Source organism: Emys orbicularis, chromosome 6 (genome assembly GCF_028017835.1).
Source record: "Emys orbicularis isolate rEmyOrb1 chromosome 6, rEmyOrb1.hap1, whole genome shotgun sequence".
NCBI lineage: Eukaryota > Metazoa > Chordata > Testudines > Emydidae > Emys > Emys orbicularis.
Window position 1 is genome coordinate 95315831 of NC_088688.1, and position 22352 is coordinate 95338182.

Sequence of the window (22352 nt, forward strand, 5' to 3'; positions counted from 1 at the left end):
CTATACAAAGAGCCACATATTAACTTCTGAAGAGCTGTGTGTGGCTCCGGAGCCACAGGTTGGCCACCACTGCTCTAAAGGCCTGTGACAGCACACATTTGCAGTGATACAGAAACAGCTTCTTCAAAACCAAGTATAACTTATTCATTACTCAAAGGTATAAAACAGGTAGAACACAGGGTAAAACAAAAGACATAGTCATGTGGGTCTGTCTTTCACATAACTCCCCTCAGCCCAGCTAACTCCATACCTGGCAGGAAGAAACAGTGTATAATGCAGCAGCATGCTCCCGGTCTGTCTCAGACTGTCAGCCGTTTCACTGACACATTCTGGCCAGCCTCTTTCAGCTCATCTGACACCCCCCAACACTCGCTTTTCTATCCTCTTTTGAGGTTTTAGATCTCCTTTTGATCCCAGGCTTAGGCCAAGTCTACACTACAAAGTTTTGGCAGCATAGCTATGTCAGTCAGGCGTGCGGAAGAAACCCCCTAGGCTAGCCAGCACAGCTATGCTGACAAAACCCCCAGTGTAGACACAGCTATGCTGACAAAAGTTGGTTGAGCTAATGTCTTTCAGGGATGTGGTATTACTCTGCTGGCAGAGAAGCTCCTTCAGTCGTCATAAGCTGTGTCTATGCTGGATGCTCTGCCCATATAGTTTTGTTGTGTACACAAGGCCTTAGCCTTGAGAAAAGTAAAACCTCGTAGCCTGGCTGGAGTCAGCTAAGCAAGTTCTCTACCCAACTGATTGCCAAGCCTTTGTTGTGTTAACTCCTGTGAAGCTGTGTACCTGAGAGGCTCTTACCTTTCCTGTTTTGGTTCTTTAACAACTTTTATACTCTATGCATTCAGGCAGGCAGTAGTACAAAACTGAACAGGGAAACTGTCTATTCTTTATTAATATTATGTGTGACTTTCTCCCCATTCATCCTGTTCACTCAATAAAAATACAAATTTCTGCTTCAACTTTATGGTAGATTAAAATTAACAGCACTGGAGCTCTTCCTGAACACATACTTGCATACCCATTGCTCGTAAACTCTGGGAAGCCCACATTCCCTCTATCCCCTTACTATTCAACTCCTATTTCTAATATACCCGTGGTGATTATTGTATCAGTGTTGTCCTCAACCCTCCAGCTGCCTAGGGAACATCTACACAGCAGAACTCGGGGGTACGGACCCAAGCTTGCACTGCGGTGCTAAAAGTAGCTGTGTAGACATTTGAGCTTGGGATCTTGGACCCTGGACTTCAGAGCCTGTGCTCCAGCCAAAGCCCAAATGTCAACACAGTTATTTTTAGTGCCCTAGCACAAACCTGAGTCTGTAGACCCTGTCTCTGAGACTCACTGCCTTGGGCGGCTGTTTGTGTGCAGACGTACCCTTAAAAGGGACGGTTACAACATGACTGGATTTTTTTTTTTCTTTGACTCAGTGGAGGAGTCTGACAGAAATCATCCAGTGTATTTTCAAGGGGAAAGTGCAGAGTGCTATTCTCTCTGAGGTCACTGGAATTGCAACTAGAGTTTTGTAACATTAGAAGGTGTAGGAGTCTAAGTTTTCCAGTGATGTGAAGTAAATCCTAAAACACAAATGGGTGCAATAAAAATGATTTATTTTAATTTAAAAGAATAACTTCTGTTTTTAAAAAATTCTGAGATTTTTTTTTTAAACCTATTATTATTTGTTTAAAATTTGATGTGCCCAAACTGAAACTTTGAACCCAAGGGCCTTCAGTAGTGAAGGATTTAAATTCTGGGAGCGGAACCTCTTCCTTCAATTTTGGATTCGTGGGTGGGGGACCCCAAAGCCAGGGACAGTACTCTGCAGAGGTCTGGAAAAATGCTTCCTAAAATTACTGTTGGGGAATAGCGTGCCTCCCCCATGCCCTCAAGTGGGACTGTGCCTGAGGAGCCACAATGAAGACCTTTATAAATAGCCTGGTCTAATACTGAGTCATGAAGTAATTCTGGGTCTTAAAAGCTTCCTAAACTCCTTTAATCTCAGTGTGCTGTATGTACCTAGAACTGCCTAGCCCATGCTAAGATCAAATACTGTAGTTCTCCATGAACTTCCTTCTGTTTCAAATGGGAGAGTAGTAGAGGATTTTAAGAATCAGAGGTGTAGTGTAGCCTGTGAATACATTCCAAACACTTTGGGGATATAATGTCCCTGCACTATAAATGCACTATGTATTTTTGTAGAAATGAAACAATTACAGCAAAATACATATTATGCAAAGCACCTCAGTACCAAAATGGCACCACAGGTCTCTAAAGAATAAAGAGATAAGGATGTTTTGCATAACAAATTAGTTCAGTGAATTAACCTAATCATATTCTTTACAGCTAATAGAGGCCTGATTCTTCAAGATGCTGAGCACTATAAATTCCCATTAAATTCAAAGGAGTTAAGGGTGCTTGGCTCCCCACAAGCCTGGGACCAAGAATAGTAATCGTTCTATCTGGGCCAACCAGCTTTAGAAAATGGAAGAAACTAGCACAAATAACCAAGTTCTACTTTCTTCATAGAAATTTAAGTTGCATGTTCAATTGTTACTATAGTCAGGAGATCACCATCTGTCTCCCTAACCTTGGCAACATTACAGGGGCATATTTTTCACATGGATTAAATGTTCTTGAATAATTTATCTGGCTATACTGGGCACAAACAGGCTTTTCTTCCACATCCGGCATGAATGTTTTCTTCAGCTAACATTTATTGGGAGGAAATTCCTATGCTGTATTGATGTTTGACTTTCTTTGAGTTGGTCTGATCCTATCTCAGGTTAATGCTGGGAGGAATAGGATCTTGCTCTTGTTTGTTTGTGTTCTGAGGAGCTTTAATCTTAAAGTAACCAGTAGCAGTTAGGCTGTCTTTCTGGTGGAATTTGAAACCATGGTAGCATTTTTCTAGAGAAACGTGTCTAGGTTCTAGTACCACTGTGGGTAGAAATGTAAGTGTAGATGAAGCCGCCTAATATTGTTATAAAATAGCTGACATATGTATGTACATTTCTGAATAAATGAAACCTACTTTAAATGGCTCTGTCTGACTTCAGTGGGAGTTCTGCATGTAGGATGGTGGGAGGATATGGCCAAGTAATAACATAAATAATGAAGATATTTAGTTGCTTGTGAAGACTTAAAGGGCAAAATGAATCTTGTGATGCATGATAAAATGCTGGTGGGTGATATTAGGAAGGTTTATCCTTCTCAGAGGATTTGACTAACAATTTTTTTTAGCTCTTAATGGAGAAACTAGTTTTCCAAAGATGTAGATTTGACACAAGCCATATTTGATCTGTGGGTGCTACAATTCTTTAGCCATTCCAAGAGGAAAAGTTTGCTGCTTTATGAAAACGTCTTAAAAAGTTAAGGATAGGCTTTCCTTCCAGGAAAAATTACTTAGATAAATTAAAAGATGAACTTCTAAGTGTGTAGCTGTGTATAAGGAGATGTTTACACTGATTGCAAGAGAAAAGTCAAATGTGTTCATGGTGGGGAGGAAGGGGAAAACCAAAATTGAACTATCATCTTATGGGTATAATTTTACTAGCGGAGAGAGGGAGAGGGTCTCTCTCTCTCTTTTCCAAAGAGGTACCAAATGGCACCCATGTACCTTATTTATTCAAGAAAGTAATTCTGCTTGAAGTCAATGGGACTACTCATGTGAGGGGAAAGCAAGCAGAATTTATTCTATAATTAAGCTTGGCAGACCTCAATTTTTATCCTTTTTTTTTTATATAATTTTGATAGATAATGGTTTTTATTTTAAGCTTTTTTTAAAAAAAAATTTCTATTTAAATTTTCACAGTTGTGGGAAATTATGGATGAGGTCGGACAATTATTTAATGACTGTAGACACTGAGATTTAAAAAGTTAAAGCTTTAAAATTATTAGAACACAAATTGTCAACATCACATGTCCAAATATAAAAAGTAAATAACCTTAAATCAAACTCAGTTTTCAGGAAGCATTTGTCTGTCTTTGCCTATCTGTAAATTTCAGTAATTATCAGTGGAAATATTTTCATGGGTTTCCGTGTGTAGGGTGAAATTGACATTTACCAATAAAAAGCTAGTCTTTCCAAGACTACCAATAATATTAATTACATAATTACGATAGCTTAATTATATACCGGTTAGAATGCTTTGTATAGTAAGTGCTGATTAACTTTACTTCAGAAGGAACTCAATTTATTTACTATTCATTGCCCTGTCCTGCAAACCCTCACTCATGCAAGTAGTCCTGCTGACTTCAGTATGGATTACTCAAGTGAGTAAAGGTTGTAGGGTTGGGTGTTCACTTTACAAACTCTTCAGGGCACAGAACGTGTCTTAATTATGTTCTGTACAATGCCATGAAAATTTATGGCCCTACATAAATGTTTTACAATAAGGACGACCATGACACAGTAGCATTGTATCTAGGGCAAAGGCAAGTTAGAACTCAGAAAGGATGACCATATTGATTTTATTCAGTGTAGCAAAAGCTAGTTCTATTAAATATACATTAATAATCAAACCATTTGAGAAAGATCTTGTATTGCCCTGCTTCTTTCAAAGCTCTAACCTACTCAGAAAGTAAAAATTCCTTTCTACATGAAACATTAAACAATATCTAACAGACGTTAAACTCAGATTACATAATGCTGAATGATTTTTGTGTTAACAGGGACCTGGAAAAATTGACAGCATCAATGAATGGGTTGACGGTCACTCTCGGCTCCAGATGACTTGCAATTTAGTTCAGAAAGGTATGTATATCTTCATTATAACACTAATATGTAAATGTAGCAGGATTTAAAACTTGCCATTTTAATTCTTCCTTTCCTTGGCATCTATACTTGCAGGTGATCTAGGTGGGGGAATGTGATTTATTCTTGAACTGGTGTTGCTTTACTGCAATTAGCAGGTACAATGTCAAACATCACCTTGCAACTTTGGGGACAGTGTGTCAACTTAGCCACAGGTCTTGGGTCTCTTGGGCATGCAGGATGTGCCATCACAAATCTAGATCCCAAGCACAATCCTCATGGTTTACACCTGTTATTGGATATATCAGGCTTGTCGTACAGAATCTGTTGTGAAGTCAAACTTTGACTTCTACATCTGTAGTCTTGTACAAACATGTTTGAAGTATAAACTTGGAGAATGATGGAGAGTCTAGCTCTTAAACACTGCTAGGTCTGAGAATGTGCTTGTCTCAAATGGTGACATTAACTTAGCCACCCCATTGAATTTATAAAATGATCCAAATATAAGAAACAAAGGGAACTGCATGTTTTTGTGTTGGAGGGGGAAAAAGAATCCATCTTTCAGATGATTGCGTTGAGGGACTAAAGGAGGGGAAAAGGGGTATGCAGAAGATGTCATTTAATTGGATTCCAGTAAAAAAAAAAAAGTCTGATAGTATGTCCGGGCAGTCTTGTTCCCCAAATCTTATTTACTATTTATTATCTGTATTATGGTCCTGCCTGGGAGCCCCTGTTCTGTTAGGTGCTGTACAAAACCAGAACAAAAAGACAGTCCCTGCCCCAAAGAGCTTACAATCTAACTAAACTTCAACACTAAGAAAAATGTGTTCAAGTTGGCTTGAATATAAAAACTGACAGGTGGGTTTGAAAGTTGCTGAAGGTCCATAACCAAAGGGTGGTGACAAGTGATCGCTTATCAAATATCTAGTGCAATACTACAGTTGGTCATGCTGCTAGGTCTGGGTTCATTTAACATTTCTTTAATAATCTGGAAGAGGGGGTAAAAAGAATGTTACTGAATATCCACTGAGGATACTAACTAGGAAAGAGTTACAGATATTAGTAAGGAAAGAAATAATACAGAAGGACCTAGAGAGATTAGAAACATGGTTGAAAGTTTTACAAAAAACATAACATATATGGGTGAGAGTGGATGGCAAATTAGGCATGAGTTAGTAGTGCGGGATGTCAGCAGGAAAGGTCAGTGCAATCTTGAGCTTCTTTTAGCCTCTCACTTAAATCAGTGTTCAAAGAAACCCTAAACTAACAATTTTTTGAGAGTCTTTACACAATTTAACAACTTATTACTGTCCTCTCTAAAAATCAGAATTTAGCAAGTAGGGGATAACAAATTAATATTTATGGTTTAAAAAAATACTTGTTTTCTATGTCTTAGATGTCATCTGTTTCTGAAAATGGAGATGCCCCTGCTGGAAAACAAAATGAGGAGAAAACATATAAAAAGGTAAATGTGACCAGTAACCTTCCTTTTGTAAGATTGTTTAGTACAGTATATCGATTCTACAGCTTTGTCTTTTTTAGTCTCTAGTGCATGAAAGTTTAATACTTGAGCATTCCTAATGTGGAGCCTTGAAAGTAGAAGAAAACAAATCTCCCTCTCCCTCAACTTTGTACTTGCTGTAAGTCAAACATTCATCCAAATAGGCCAAAGAAGCAAAACAAACAAAATAAATGCCATTGTTCACTTCTGAGTCCTTTCTCTTTTGTAAAAGTATACCAAGTTCCTATACCCAGTAAGTGTGACTACTCAGTATTAACATCTCTTCTTAAATACACACCTTGCTATAGCATGGGAAATTCTTGGCTCCTAGCAACAGAGATATCTTGTTGCTAAAAACACTATTGTCCAAGAATCTAGTACAGTAAGTTCTCAAATGCTTCAAATGTTTGTACTGTGTCTCTTGACTACAAATTAACCCTCCTTAATATTTTGCCAAAGGTGTGGGTTTTGTTTTGTATGGATTTTTTAGGTAATTTTGTTTAATAGATAACTTAATGCCTTTAATTCTTTCTTACAATAACCACTATAGAGATTAACACAGTATTTGTAGCACAGTGCAACAGAGACTGTTGTTTAGGTGCTACATCAACATATGGTACCTTCCTTACTGCTGCTTCCTCTCCTTGATTTTCTGTGTGGGTGACATTAAGCGAGAGTCTTATTAGCAATGATGGTACCCACAATAAGCTTTTTAAAATTAAAACTAAAATATAAATTTAGTGTAGAAAAAATCAATTTCTTTAAAATGAACAAATTCTTGGCTACTGGATTCAGTTCTCTCCTTTTGGTTGCTAACACTGTTCTATACAGCAGGGACGGTCCCTCCCTTTATGTGTTTGTACAGCGCATAGTACAGCTGAGCTCTGGCCTATAAGAGTTCCTGCAATACCAATAATAAACGATAATTCTTCCATGTTTGCAGTTTTGCTGTAATACTGGTAAAGTCCAGGAGGATTTTTAAACATTCCATTTTAATTCTTCCTTTCCTTGGCAGCCACACTCGCAGTATGTGGGTGGCTTTAAAATTCCAGACCCTTTTCTTTCCTTAGAAGCAACAGGCAGTTATGTTTTTGAGCTGGGTTTATAGATGTGACTTTTTTGTTGTTTGTATTAGCGTCCCTCAAGGATTGAATACTGATGGGTGTTTGAGGCAGGGGTACAGAAAAAGGCTGGGTTCTCGGCTCCGGTAAACGAAGAGAATATAGTACTTCCAATAGAGAGGTACTATAGGTAGAGAGAGAATACTTTAGTTTATGAAATTAGTACTTAGTCACTTCTTCCATGAGGAGTGTAACCTCTAGTGGCCACAACTCACCTGTGTTTCTTTTGCTGTACCTATTCTGACTGGACTCATGCCCTTACCTCAGAGGTCCCCAATCCCAAAACTAGCCAGTTTCTTGCCACGACCCCAGTCCCACAATGCTTTGTGGCTGCCTCTTGCAGTTCTTTGCAGCTAATTTTTAATGATAGAAAATGTGCCCAGAGATTGACAGGTGTATATTCTAGAACTAATTTTTTGAAAGAAGTATACGTACAATATCAGATTGATCCAGTTTTGTTAGCAACTCACATATGTTGTCCTAGTGCAAAATGACACCAGTCATGACTGGAAAATCTCTAGTGGAGCAGTAGAGATAAAAGGAGGCATTGGAACATCTGCAGATTTTATTTGTTTGTTTGTTTATGGAAGAACTGAGAGCTGACTTTTAAATTGTTGCTGTCAATATGTTCTTAGCTAGGAAAAGTACAGAGATGACCAAGTATTTTTGTGATTTAGAATCTTAACACGCACTACCTAACACACTAGTTATTCTGCAGGGAATTCTTCATATTAATTTAAGGAATGCATTTTCAAAGGGTGCTTGAGGTTGTAGTTGCATAAGTTCCTGGGATTTGGAGGTCAGAATCTTCTGTTTTTGGACTGGTAAGATTTCATGCTTTTTTCCCTTAATATTGTCAACAGGCCAGATTTGCTCCAGGGTGATGACAGTTCACAGGAGTAAATCTGCCTAGAGCTAGAGTGCAGCAGTGCAAGCTACTTGCAACCCCTGTTCCATCGCAGGCCTGGAACTGGTGGCACAACTTCAAAAGTGGGCAGTCCTGGCCCAGAGATGTGCTAGTTAAACTCTCCCGGCCAGCCATGTTTGGCTGGGCTCCTGTAGAGCCTCAGCAGGATTTTAAAGCTGTTCTCTCCCAAAGTGACACCCCTACCCCCCACAACACAACTCTCTCTCTAACTGGGGTGCCTCTGCCCCAGTACTAACAATTTATAGTACTTTACTAAAGTGCTGATTAAGTAAAGTACATAAGCATGTGCTTAAATGCTTTGCTGAATCTGGACCTGAAATGGCTTTGTAGGAGTCTAACCCAGGAGACAGACTCCTTGCAGATACATACCATAACATTTGAAGATTTAGTAATGTTCAGATGACAAAAATAAAACCAAATCATTACGGCCACATTCAGTTCTGGTGCAACTCTACTGAAGTCAATGGAGTTGCACCTGCTTTACACAAGGGCTGAATTTGGCACCTAATATTTAAAAAGCAAAGTTATTTATAAGACACACAAATGAAGCTTGTCCCTTAGATATTGTATTTTGCTTCTTAACAGTTTTTCCTGTGTTTATTCATCTCTCAGTGAGGTTTAGTCATATTTATAAAATACATACAAAAAAGGAATATGATGCATGGAAAATTTCTACTTGTGATGTAAAATCCAGTGACCCATAAGTGTACAGTGCTCCCTTTATTATTTATTACAAATATTTTCACTGTAAAAAGAAATAGTATTTTTCAGTTCACCTCATACAAGTTCTGTAGTGCAGTCTCCATCGGGAAAGTGCAGCTTGCAAATGTAGATTTTTTTTTTTTTTTTTTTTTTTTTTACATAACTGCACTCAGTCTTACTTCTTGTTCAGCCAATCGCTAAGACAAACAAGTTTGTTTACATTTACAGGAGATAATGCTGCCCACTTCTTAAAATAAAATTAGTGTTTTGTGATTAGTTACTATGTACTTTAGTTTCTATGTTTATTTTGTGATTCTTTCCCACAGCTAGTGAAAATATTTATAATAAATAATAGTCAGCACTGTACACTTTGTGTTCTGTGTTGTAATTGAAATCAATATATTTGAAAATGTAGAAGAACATTCAAAAATATTTATAATAAATTTAAATTGGTGTTCTGTTTAACAGTGTGATTAATCGTGACTATTTTTTACTCTCCTGATTAATCACAATATTTTTGTTTGTTTGACGGCCCTAGTTTTTAGACCGCTTGTTCATTTTGGAGTTATTCACCACACACATTGGAATCTCTGGGACCTATTTTACGTTTTGGCTGAATTTATAAACTTCTTGATTGGTTTTGCTGGGTTTATAAATATTCTAGATATAACCTGAGGGATTTGCAATCTCTCTAATCAAATAATTTGGCTAAAGAAATACAGAAACTTCAGAAATACAAAGTTTTTAAACTGAAGAAATTGAATAACTTCAGTTCAAGATCCCAAACTATGCAGAGATGGCTAATGGATTCTGTACGCTCTGTAAACCAGATGGTATGATTTTTAAGGAAAGTAAAAGCTTCAGACACACCATTTGGGGCCTGAAAGCTCTGTGAGTCAAATAGCTATGAAATCTTTATCAAAAGAGCTTAGGATATGTCTACTCTGTAGGTAGGAAGATGCCTCCCAGCCCGGGTAGATAGACACACGCAAGCTCTTCTCAAGCTAGTGTGCCAAATATCGCAGTGTCGATGTTGCAGAATGGGCAGTGGCACAGGCTAGCCATCCAAGTACTGACCTGGTGAGTCTGGTGGGCTTCTACTCGGGCAGCTAACCCGTGCTGCTGTCCATGACACAACATCCACAGTGCTGTTTTTTGTTCACTGGCTTGAGCAGAACTAGCGTATGTCTGTCTGCCCAGGTTGGGATGCATGATCCTAGCGGCAGTGTAGACATACCCCTCCATAGCAGAGTGCCTTAGATTAGAACTTCTGCTGGGTACCTCACACAATCTTCTGGGTGCCTGAGGAGGTCGTCACTTGCATGAAATATCCATTGGGGTTTACAATCTCTGCTGATCGGCTCCAAGGATTCTGTGGCCTCTGCTGTGGTTCTTGTGCTAGTTACAACAGGCAATAGAGGAGGCCTCAGGCCCTGAGCTTCTGCATGTTCCCAGCCACAGAGCAGCTCCCAGATCTGCTCCCCAGTGAAGGGTAAACCGGATTTCAGGAGTCTCCTGTCACTTGCCACTCTGATGGGGAATCCACTGGCCCATGGTGGGGTATGTATAATAATAAAGGCAAGGCTGAAGTCAAAGCAAATGTGGAAAGCATTTATTGCCTGTGTTGTGGCAGTTGCAGTGAGTTTACTAATACCTAGATTATGTATTTACTGACAACCTTTACACTAAAATCAGACTTTGCACCTCAGCTTTATCTTCAGTTCCTTCTGCTTTGCATTTTATAACAAATGCTTTACATAACCGATTCAATGTTGCACTTAAAACAGAATGGGTCGGGTTTATAGTGGCTGTAATTTGTCTCCCTTTGCCAGCCTGGGTCACGGCACCCCTGGGGGGAAGCACTCAAGTGAAGGAAGGTGATGAGTGAGGGCTTTAACTTCCACCATGGATACTATACAAACCCTGCTGAGGGAGTGCACTAAATTACCACTTCCTTTAGTTGCCATAGCTATGTCCCCTATCCCTTGCTATCACCCACCACTTCTTGGGCTGTGCTAGTCATCTGCAGGCCCCTAGCAGGGCAGAGAGGGGATACACCGGTGGAAGCTGGTATAGAAGCCAAAGTGAACCTGGTCCTCTCTGTTTATGTGCAACACTGAATGGGTTATGTAAATAAATCTAGCCCAGAATATTAAAATTAAGGTCAACATTTTCACAAGTGACCTCTGACTTCGAGTGCTTGTTTTCTTTAAGGGTGCTGACCACCCTCAGCTCCCAAGGACATCACTTGGAGTTATGGATGCTCAGCACTTCCGAAAGTGAGGCCCACGTTTTCTCAAATTGGGCACCCAGAATCAACAAACACTCTTAACAATGTAAGCAGAGACATTTTCAAAGAGTGGTGAAAATGAACAAATATCTCAGATGCTCTTACCCAGCTTAGCAGTGTACAGGATGCTCGGATTAAAACTGGGCAAGAAAATAATTTTAGTAACTTTCAAGCTAGAAAAACAGTGATTTTAATTGAATTTCCTGCCGAGCTGCCCAGCAGTGATCACCACCATTCATAAAACAGTTACAAGAAATCTATTTCCCAACCCCCTTTTGAACAGCGCAGCATATCGGAAAGTGAAATTGATATGAAAAGAACAACAGGGAGTCTGGTGGCACCTTAAAGACTAACAGATTTATTTGGGCATAAGCTTTCGTGGGTAAAAACCTCACTTCTTCAGATGCATAGATGAAGAAGTGAGGTTTTTACCCACGAAAGCTTATGCCCAAATAAATCTGTTAGTCTTTAAGGTGCCACCAGACTCCTTGTTGTTTTTGTAGATACAGACTAACACGGCTACCCCCCTGATACTTGATATGAAAAGGAGAACAATGTTGCAATTGTTTCGTTGTAATTCCTACGTCACAAGAAAGTTGCAGTGCAATTACATGTTCAATATAAAAATATTAGTCATTGTAAAGAGTAACCACCATCGTTTCATTGAGTTCTGTTGAGATGTGATTCTAAGGGGCAGGGAAGAGGGATGGATCAAGGACCGGGAATAGAACTGTGTAACACGTGGCTTTCTGAGATGAGAGGGCAGACATAGCCTCTTGCTACTGCTGACCTTTAACCTTTGTAGCTGCCCCTATATCTTTGCCACTAAACTCTTGTACCTTTCCTGACCCACCACTCCCTGCAGCTTCCCATAACTGCATCTATAAGATAAGAGTAAATGTTTTCTTCCTTCCCGCTCTTAAGCGATAGATTGTTTTATTGCAATTAGAATTAGGTTTGGCCTGTAGGTCTGGAAGTCACATTTGCTGCCAACACAGCAGATGTGCAGCAATAACAATAAAGGTGATCTTGTTCTCCGGAGAGGAAAAGCCAAGTACTAGGGTCCACCTACCCAGCAGTACCAAGGGAAAGGGGTTTATGAGGGACTGCAGTCCAAGATCTAAGAGTACCACAAATAGGTGGGTGTCCTTGCTGGTAGTCAGAGTGCAGTCTGAAATCGGGGATATTAGAATGCAGCGACTCATAGTTACAAATGGTGGTGAAACAGTAGGATTATGCAGCTCGGGCCTTTTAAAAATAATGAAGGAGAGACCTTTATTTTTGAGTAGTTATGTTACAACAGTGAGATGAGACGAAAAAATGTCAAAAGTGTGACTGCCTCAAAAATGACCAGCAAAGTCAGGGAATTTATTCTCCTTCTCCCCTCCCCCCCAGCAAAGTACAATTAAAGTGGGTGCTGTATCAGTGGCACAGCACCCACCCAGAGCTGGATGTTCTCTTAGCAGCAACCACTGTAAAGTTAACTGGACACAGCAAGTACCTAACAAAATAATAAAAATAAAATTATCACTGCTCTAACATCTTTTTTTAAAATGTGACGAGGAGAGGAAATATCACTATGCGACATGCTCTAACCTTAGGTGGTTTGGCTTAAGATTCATAGAAATCTATCAAGGCTGTTTTTTATTTCATGAGAATGGGAAAGGTGTTTGCATGGGATTGGAAAAGGTCCTGTGTGTAGATTGTTGTTACTTATGATAAGTAAGTATGACTGAAGAACAAATGCTTTCTTGTAGTCAAAAATTCCTAGAGCATGAACGTGACTCAAAGCTGACTCGAATTATTTTGAGTTTTTTTAAAATAAGGAAATTTCTAGTATTTCATTAAAATTAGTGGGAGTCCTGCCTGCAAAACGACTGCCTTTTACCTTTAGTCCCTTTTTCAGATTTATCATTGTGCAGTGGTGATATAATTTAAATTAATTACACTGACAATTAAAAATTATATACTGTGTACTTTCATGTAAATCAACCTTCAATTAGGGACTTCTCTCATTTAGGAGTTGTACCTATGTCATGCGAGCCCCAGAGAGGGAAGTAATTTAACAGAAACTGTCCTCCAATGTGAAACTGCAGTGGGGAGAGTAATTTAATAGACACCAGGGTTTCTAAAGGAAGATGTACTGAATATAGTTGAATAGTGTTAAGAATTATTATAAACCTGTTGGAACTCTGGGACTTGAATTGTGGAGATAAGAGTAGCAAATGTAAACAAAACAGCAATACAACAGCCAAGGGAAGCAGACTACTAGCACCAAGCAGGCAGGGTGCAGGAGAGAAGGATGTGTTGCTTGTGGCATAGAGGACAGGGGTGCTATGGGATACAGAATCGGCCCATTTGGCTAAATCCCCACAAGCAGCAAGATAGGGGAGTGGGGCAACAGCAGTGGTAGAAGGGAGTGGGCCACTGGAAGTCTTTTTACAGGAGTCATGGCTGCAGGACAGAACAAGTCACTGAAAATTTCCCTGTAAATATTCTTGCCCTTGGGCAAGAAACAGTGAATGGTGAAAAGGCCCAACTTTGGGCACTTAACTATCCCTACCATTCCTTACTGCAATAATAAAGAGCAAGGTGGTTATTAGTATTTAATAATAATAATAGTATTACAGCACTTAAAGGTCCTAACCAAGATCTTGGCCCCACTATGTTAGGTGCTGTGTATCGTCATAGTAAGTCCCTGTCCTGAAGAGTTCAGTCTAAATAGACAAAGTGGACAAGGGTTGGAAAAAAGCAAGTATTCTCTTGTATATATGAGAAATAGAGGCACAGAGAGAGTAGTTATTTTGTATCACACACTAGCATGCTAGATGCTACACAGGTGAACAGGAAGACGCGTCCTTTCCCCAGAGTTTATAATCTCACTCATTTTGTCATATCTAAAACTGAGCGACACAAAAGGAAGGGGATTGGGCAAATAAGGGTGATAATTATATCAATATGGTTGTGCAGTTACTCTGTTCAGGCATGTGCTCCTTTTGGTGGTTCAATTAAGGTCCCCAATCTTTATTTAATTGGTACCATGACTTGCTTATTTGGGGCATTGCAGAAAATCTGAGCCTGTGGATACAAATTAAATGAAGAAAGAATAGTGTCTACACTGCAAAGAAAATCCTGTGGCACAGTCACAGAGCCCGGATCAATTGATTCAGGCTTGCAGAACTCGGGCTGCGAGGCTTAAAAATAACAGTGTAGATGTTCTGGCTTGGGCTGGAGCTGGCCTTTGAAACCCAGCGAGGGGCGGGGAGGGTCTCAGTGCCTGGACTACAGCCTGAGCCTGAATGTCTACACTGCTATTTTTATCCCTGCAGCCCAAGATAGAAGATTTCCAGTCAGTTGACCTGGGCTCTGAAGCTTGGTGCTGCGGGTTTTTCTTTGCAGGGTAGACTACCCATAGTGGACCAGAGTAGGGAGGGAATTTCATTCATTTGTGATCATTTACAGCACGGCGGGGGGTGTTGGTGGTGGTGAGGGAAGAGATGTTTGTGGGAGAAATGGCTGAGTGGATTAGAAAAGCTGTTGCCTCTGGCAGAATGTAGAAGGAGGGGAGCAACCCACTAAGAGATTAGGTCGGATCTTGGGGCTTATTTAAGCTATTGAAAAAGATTGAATTCAGCATCTTCTCTGATGCTTCTATCCTATATCTCACTTATTTGCTTATGGTGATATCCTATTAACATGTATAACTCTGTTGAATAAAACAGATTGAGTATAGGCAATCTAAATAAAATGAAATTGAGTCTATTCCCAATGCCCTACTCGTCTCTTCTCCTTCAGTTCTCCCTTCAGTCTTCGTGCAAAACTTCTGCTATGTCAATGTTCCCTTCACATAGTAAGGGGAGCATGTGGCCTTTTGATGTGCCTTCAGCCCAGATCTGGGTCTTTTACTATTTTAAATGATTTATCTTCATAGTTACCTGAAATACTTTATTCTGTAGTGTCTTGTGCTCAGGGCCAATCTTTCACCATTATATAAATGGGAGTTTTTTCCATTAACTTACATGGCAGCAGGTAACAGCCTTCAAATTCTCATGGAAATAATTTAGCAACAAGCAATGCCTTCTCCGATAACTATAGAATCTAAATTTATGTCAACTATATATTTTTTTCTTTTTTTATGAAGGCCGTCTTTTCTGTAACCTTGTAGCCAGCTCACAAGGTCACTAACAAAACTTGTTGAAATGAAACCATTTAATAATTTCCTCTATATAAAATGTTAGGTAGCATAAATATATAGTGATGAGTTCCACAGATCCAGCTTAAAATAGAAAACTCTGTGTCTGTAGCCAGCATAATATCATTAAAATCTTAGTTATTACATTCACAGGATCATGTGGTGACTTAATACCCCATTTGAAAGGATTTAAGGTCTTGTTTATTGTATTATTCAGAAACTGCTTGCATGTCAGCTAGTTACAGGATTTCAGCTCATGGTGAGGTAGTCTAAATAGACAGAAGTCTATTTACTATGTGTTGAGGTAGTAATACACCTAGCAATATATCCAGTCTGAGAATATTTTCACTAGGGAGAAAGTAACTATAGGTACAAAGCTGACCGAGTACCTGTATGATATTGTGGCTTTATTCTATAGCCTTTTGTCAGGGCCTGCTGCTTTTTTTTAGTATCCAAGTAACAGGTTTCTCCTACACAAACCTTTCAATGTAAGCATTTATAAAGAAGACTCCATACTTTTTAAAAATTTAAAATCAATATATGTATCAAAAAAACAACAGGGATACAAGTACATCCCAGGATGAAAGCCAAGTTATTTTAGGGCTTCTGATTTCAAATGTTAGCCAATAAACAAACCAACCAACCCTGATACAAAAAAAAAAAATCAAATAGGTATTTATCCACAAAACACTGGAAAAACAAGCGTAATGGATACGTGTATAAAAGGCTTGTCTACATGGAGCAATTATGAGGATTATAGGGGTGTGATTTCTAAAGTATACTAATGTGTTGCACATGAATTGGTCCTTTTGGTGTGCGCAAAGGTTCCCTAGAGCGCTTTAACATAGTGAAACAGTATTATGTTCAAGTACAGTAGAGGACTTTAGAAAGAGATTATAATATACATTATATACAAAGAGGAAAAACCTTGATTTTTTTGGACATCTACATAAAACTCATATTGCTAAAAAGAACGCCTCCAAAATGAAATTCTAGTAAACCCTGAAAAATGGAAGCCCTGGTTATTTACAGGAGGGTGCTAGTGGGGGGAGGTAAAGGAAGGGGAGTTCCATTTAAAATTTGTGTGTGGGGACGCCAGGGAGGGGGTGACCTTAAACTTCATAACTTGTTGATTCCAGTCAAAGATATCTGGGTGGATCACAGTTTGCAATGATAAAACTTAAAACTTGAGAAAAATGACTTCACAGTAGGATCCTCTAATATTAAAACTGCGTGAGGATGGAGGTTTCATAGATAAAGTTGTCAGGATCTCCAGTGCCAATGTAGAATGGGGATCCAACCACATAAATCTCCAAACAGTGAAGCAGAACTCCCTTCAGCTGGGCTAAAGGTCTCCCTTTTATCCTGACAGCATGCTGGCTCCTGATCTCTGCTGGCATTTGCATCCTCACTACTGCTGCATGTTTATACCTCCTTCACACAGTTAAAATCGTAGGCCCTGATCAACAAAGCATTTAAGCATGTGTGTGAAGCTGAGGCCTGGTCTACACTACGAGTTTAGGTCGACTTTAGCCGCGTTAAATCGAATTAAGCCTGGACACGTTCACACGACGAAGCCCTTTCTTTCGACTTAAAGGGCCCTTTAAACCGGTTTCTTTACTCCACCTCCGACGAGGGGATTAGCGATAAAATCGGCCTTAGGGGGTCGGAATTGGGGTAGTGTGGACGGAATTCGACGTTATTGGCCTCCGGGAGCTATCCCACAGTGCTTCATTGTGACCGCTCTGGACAGCACTCTCAACTCGGATGCACTGGCCAGGTAGACAGGAAAAGCCCCGCGAACGTTTGAATTTCATTTCCTGTTTGCTCAGCGTGGAGAGCACAGGTGACCACACAGAGCTCATCAGCACAGGTAACCGTGATGGAATCCCAGGATGGCAAAAGAGCTCCAGCATGGACAGAACGGGAGGTACGAGATCTGCTCGCCATATGGGGAGATGAATCAGTGCTGGCCGAACTCCGAAGCAGTAAACGAAATGGCAAAATATTAGAAAAGGTCTCCAAGGCCATGAAGGAAAGAGGCCATAACAGGGACGCACAGCAGTGCCGCGTGAAAATTAAGGAGCTAAGGCAAGCCTACCACAAAGCCAGAGAAGCAAACGGAAGGTCCGGGGCAGAGCCGCAAACTTGCCGCTTCTACGCGGAGCTGCATGCCATTCTAGGGGGTGCAGCCACCACTACCCCAACCGTGTGCTATGACTCCCTCACTGGAGAAACACACAGGGAAGAGGGTTCGGAAGAGGAGGATGGAGGAAATGTAGATAGCTCACAGCCGCAAGGAAGCGGAGAAACCGGCTTCCCCAACAGCCAGGATATGTTTGTCACCCTGGACCTGGAACCAGTAACCCCCGAACTCAACGAAGACCCTGAGGGCACACAGGGGACCTCTGGTGAGTGTACCTTTGTAAATATTACACATGGTTTAAAAGCAAGCGTGTTTAATGATTAATTTGCCCTGGCAATCGCGGCCAGTACAGCTACTGGAAAAGTCTGTTAACGTGTATGGGGATGGAGCGGAAATCCTCCAGGGACATCTCCAGAAAGCTCTCCTTCATGTACTCCCAAAGCCTTTGCAAAAGGTTTCTGGGGAGGGCTGCCTTATCCCGTCCGCCATGGTAGGACACTTTACCACGCCAGGCCAGTAGCACGTAGTCTGGAATCATTGCATAACAAAGCATGGCAGCGTATGGTCCCGGTGTTTGCTGGCATGCAGACAACATCCATTCCTTATCTCTCTTTGTTATCCTCAGGAGAGTGATATCATTCACGGTCACCTGGTTGAAATGGGGTGATTTTATTAAGGGGACATTCAGAGGTGCCCGTTCCTGCTCTGCTGAACAGAAATATTCCCCGCTGTTAGCCACGCGGTGAGGGGAGGGGTGAAGTGATCATCCCAGAGAATTGGGTGTGGGGGAGGGGAATTAGTTGGGTTTGTGCTGCATGTTAACCCTGAAACCGCAGCCCCTCCTTTTACATTGCAAACCCATTTTAAATGGCCAACCCAACGGGTGCTTGGTATGGAAAATGAGAGCACTACTGTTTGAAACCATTCCCACATGTTAAGAAGGTTAAAAAAGCCAAAAGACTGTGTCTTACCATGGCTGCCTGCAAGCTGAAATCTGTGGCCTGGCACTGCGTGAGTGATCTCTCACACCAAACCGGCAGGCCCTCAATATAAGAGGAAAAATGCGACCTTGTAACGAAAGCACATGTGCTGTGTAATGTGAACAGCAAAATTTAACGTGAAAGAGTGTACCCATTGTTCTCTAAAATGTATCTTTTTTAAACCACCTCTCCCTTCTCCTCCACCAGCTGCAAATCTTTCTCCTTCACAGAGGCTAGTGAATATTCGAAAGCGGAAGCGAAGGACGCGTGATGAAATGTTTACAGAACTACAGACTGCCTCCCACGCTGACAGAGCACAGCAGAATGCGTGGAGGCAGTCAATGACTGATTATAGAAAAGCCCAATATGAACGAGAGGAGAGGTGGCGTGCTGAATCGCGGGATGAACAGAGCAAGTTGCGGGCTGAAGATAATAGGTGGCGTCAGCTTGCAGACAGAAGGCAAGAGTCGATGCTCCGGCTGCTGGAGCATCAAACTGATATGCTCCAGCGTATGGTTGAGCTGCAGGAAAGGCAGCAGGAGCAGAGACCGCCGCTACAGCCCCTGTGTAACCAACAGCCCTCCTCCCCAAGTTCCATAGCCTCCTCACCCAGACGCCCAAGAACACGGTGAGGGGGCCTCCGGCCACCCAGTCACTCCACCCCAGATGATTGCCCTAGCAGCAGAAGGCTGGCCTTCAATAAGAGTTAAAGTTTTAAACTGCAGTGTGTCCTTTTCCTTCCCTCCTCCCCCACCCATCCCGGGCTACCTTTGCAATTATCCCCCTAGTTGTGTGCTGAATTAATAAAGAATGCATGAACGTGAAGTAACAATGACTTTATTGCCTCTGCAAGTGGTGCTCGCAGGGGGGAGGGTAGGGGAGGGTGGGGTGGTTGGTTTACAGGGAAGTAGAGTTAACCGGTGGGGGGGGGGAAGGGGCGGAGGGTTCATCAAGGAGAAACAAACAGAAGTTTCACACCGTAGCCTGGGCAGTCACAAAACTCGTTTTCAAAGCTTCTCTGATGCGCACCGCGCCATGCTGTGCTCCTCTAACCGCCCTGGTGTCTGGCTGCGCGTAATCAGCGGCCAGGCGATTTGCCTCAACCTCCCACCCCGCCATAAATGTCTCCCCCTTACTCTCACAGATATTGTGGAGCGCACAGCAAGCAGCAATAACAATGGGGATATTCTTTTCGCTAAGGTCTGAGCGAGTCAGTAAGCTGCGCCAGCATGCTTTTAAACGCCCAAATGCACATTCCACCACCATTCGGCACTTGCTCAGCCTGTAGTTGAACAGGTCCTGACTCCTGTCCAGGCTGCCTGTGTAGGGCTTCATGAGCCATGGCATTAAGGGGTAGGCTGGGTCCCCAAGGATCACAATAGGCATTTCAACATCCCCAACGGTTATTTTCTGGTCAGGGAAGAAAGTCCCTTCCTCCAGCTTTCGAAACAGAGCAGACTGCCTGAAGACGCGAGCATCATGTACCCTTCCCGGCCAGCCCACGTTGATATTGGTGAAACGTCCCTTGTGATCCACCAGGGCTTGCAGCAGCATTGAAAAGTACCCCTTGCGGTTTATGTACTCGGTGGCTTGGTGCTCCGGTGCCAAGATAGGGATATGGGTTCCGTCTATGGCCCCACCACAGTTTGGGAATCCCATTGCAGCAAAGCCATCCACTATGGTCTGCACGTTTCCCAGAGTCACTACCCTTGATATCACCAGGTCTCTCATTGCCCTGGCAACTTGGATCACAGCAGCCCCCACAGTAGATTTGCCCACTCCAAATTGATTCCCGACTGACCGGTAGCTGTCTGGCGTTGCAAGCTTCCACAGGGCTATCGCCACTCACTTCTCAACTGTGAGGGCTGCTCTCATCTTGGTATTCTGGCGCTTCAGGGCAGGGGACAGCAAGTCACAAAGTTCCATGAAAGTGCCCTTACGCATGCGAAAGTTTCGCAGCCACTGGGAATCGTCCCACACCTGCAGCACGATGCGGTCCCACCAGTCTGTGCTTGTTTCCCAGGCCCAGAATCGGCATTCCACGGCATCAACCTGCCCCAGGAACACCATGATTTCCACATTGCTGGGGCCTGTGCCTTGTGAGAGGTCTATGTCCATGTCAATTTCCTCATCACTCTCGTGGCCGCGCTGCAATCGCCTCCTCGGCTGGTCCTGGTTTTGCTTTGGCATGTCCTGGCTCCGCATATACTCCAGGACAATGCGTGTGGTGTTCATAGTGCTCATAATTGCCGCGGTGATCTGAGCGGGCTCCATGATCCCAGTGCTAGCTATGGCGTCTGGTCTGAAAAAAGGCGCGAAACTAGTATCTGACGGACCAGGGGAAGGAGGGAGGGAGGGAGGGGCGAGTGACGACATGGCGTACAGGTACAGGGAATTAAAATCAAGGAAGGTGGCTGTGCATCAGGGAGAAACACCAACAACTGTCACACAGAATGGCCCCCCCAAAGATTGAACTCAAAAGCCTGGGTTTAGCAGGACGTTGATTTGACGGAGGGAGGGGGGAAGCAAATGAATGCAGAACAAATCTATTTTTTACATCTTAAGACGACGGTGCAGCATGACTGATAGCCCTCGGCATCTTCTGGGTGCTTGGCAGCAAATACTGGGTGCTTGGCAGTAGCCTTCAGGCCTATTGCACGATCTGCTGCTCAGGGAAGACTCTGCTAATGTGCGATGAGCCAACAGGGCGCTTGGCAGAAAATGGCATACTACGACTGATAGCCATCATCGTCATTGTGAAGGCAGCAGGATGGGGGACTGGGGGACATACGGAGTTCCAGCCACTGCTGGGCTGACCATGTCTGCCCAGGTGCCCATGATTGACAGTCACTGCTGTACGACGAGGACGGTTACCAGTCGTAATAAACCATCTACTGCCAAAAGGCAAAAGGCAAGGGCTGGTGCAATGCAGCCCTACGGCTGCCAGCCCCACGGCTGCCAGCACCCAGATCGCCGATGAAGGCTACCAGTCATGCTGCACCGTCTACCGCCAAAAGGCAGTTAGCTGCTGCTGCTGTGTAGCAATGCAGTCCCACGTCTGCCAGCACCCAGATGACATATGGTGACGGTGAGCTGAGCTGAGCGGGCTCCATGCTTGCCGTGGTATGTTGTCAGCACAGGTAACCCAGGTAAAAAGGCGCGAATCTATTGTCTGCCATTGCTGTGACGGAGGGGGGGGGGCCTGACGACATGTACCCAGAACCCCCCGCGACACTGTTTTGCATCATTTGGGCATTGGGATCGCAACCCAGAATTCCAATGGGCGGCGGAGACTGCGGGAACTGTGGGATAGCTACCCATAGTGCAATGCTCCGGAAGTCGACGCTAGCCTCGGTACTGTGGACGTGGTCCGCCGACTAGAGCACTTAGAGCATTTTATGTGGGGACACACACAATCGGCTGTATACAACCGATTTCTATAAAACCGGCTTCTATTAATTCGACCTAATTTCGTAGTGTAGACATACCCTGAGTATGTGTTCTAAGTCCCATTGAAGTCATTGGGAATTATGCATGTGCTTAACTTTCAGCAAACACTTAACTGAGTGTTTACTCAGGGCCGTAGTGAGGGAGTCAGTTTCCTGAATAGTTGGATGCTATCTTCCCCTTCCCCCAGTTTTTTTTTAAAGCATGCTGTGAGAATGTGTTTCCTGGCTTTACACCAACACCTGCTCTGCCTCTGAATACTGGGGAAAGAGGCATGCCACTTCAGTTC

At 42.5% G+C, this 22352-nt stretch overlaps 1 protein-coding gene across 1 annotated transcript in view; it reads left to right on the forward strand.

Moving 5' to 3' along the window:
- The first annotated feature begins 6152 nt into the window (after positions 1-6152).
- The window catches only part of PIP5K1B (phosphatidylinositol-4-phosphate 5-kinase type 1 beta), a 133119-nt gene continuing 116919 nt past the window's right edge, over positions 6153-22352 (forward strand). Inside the window, exon 1 of the mRNA XM_065405907.1 lies at positions 6153-6221. Coding sequence (XP_065261979.1) covers positions 6153-6221 — 69 coding nt within the window. The remainder of the gene's footprint in view (positions 6222-22352) is intronic.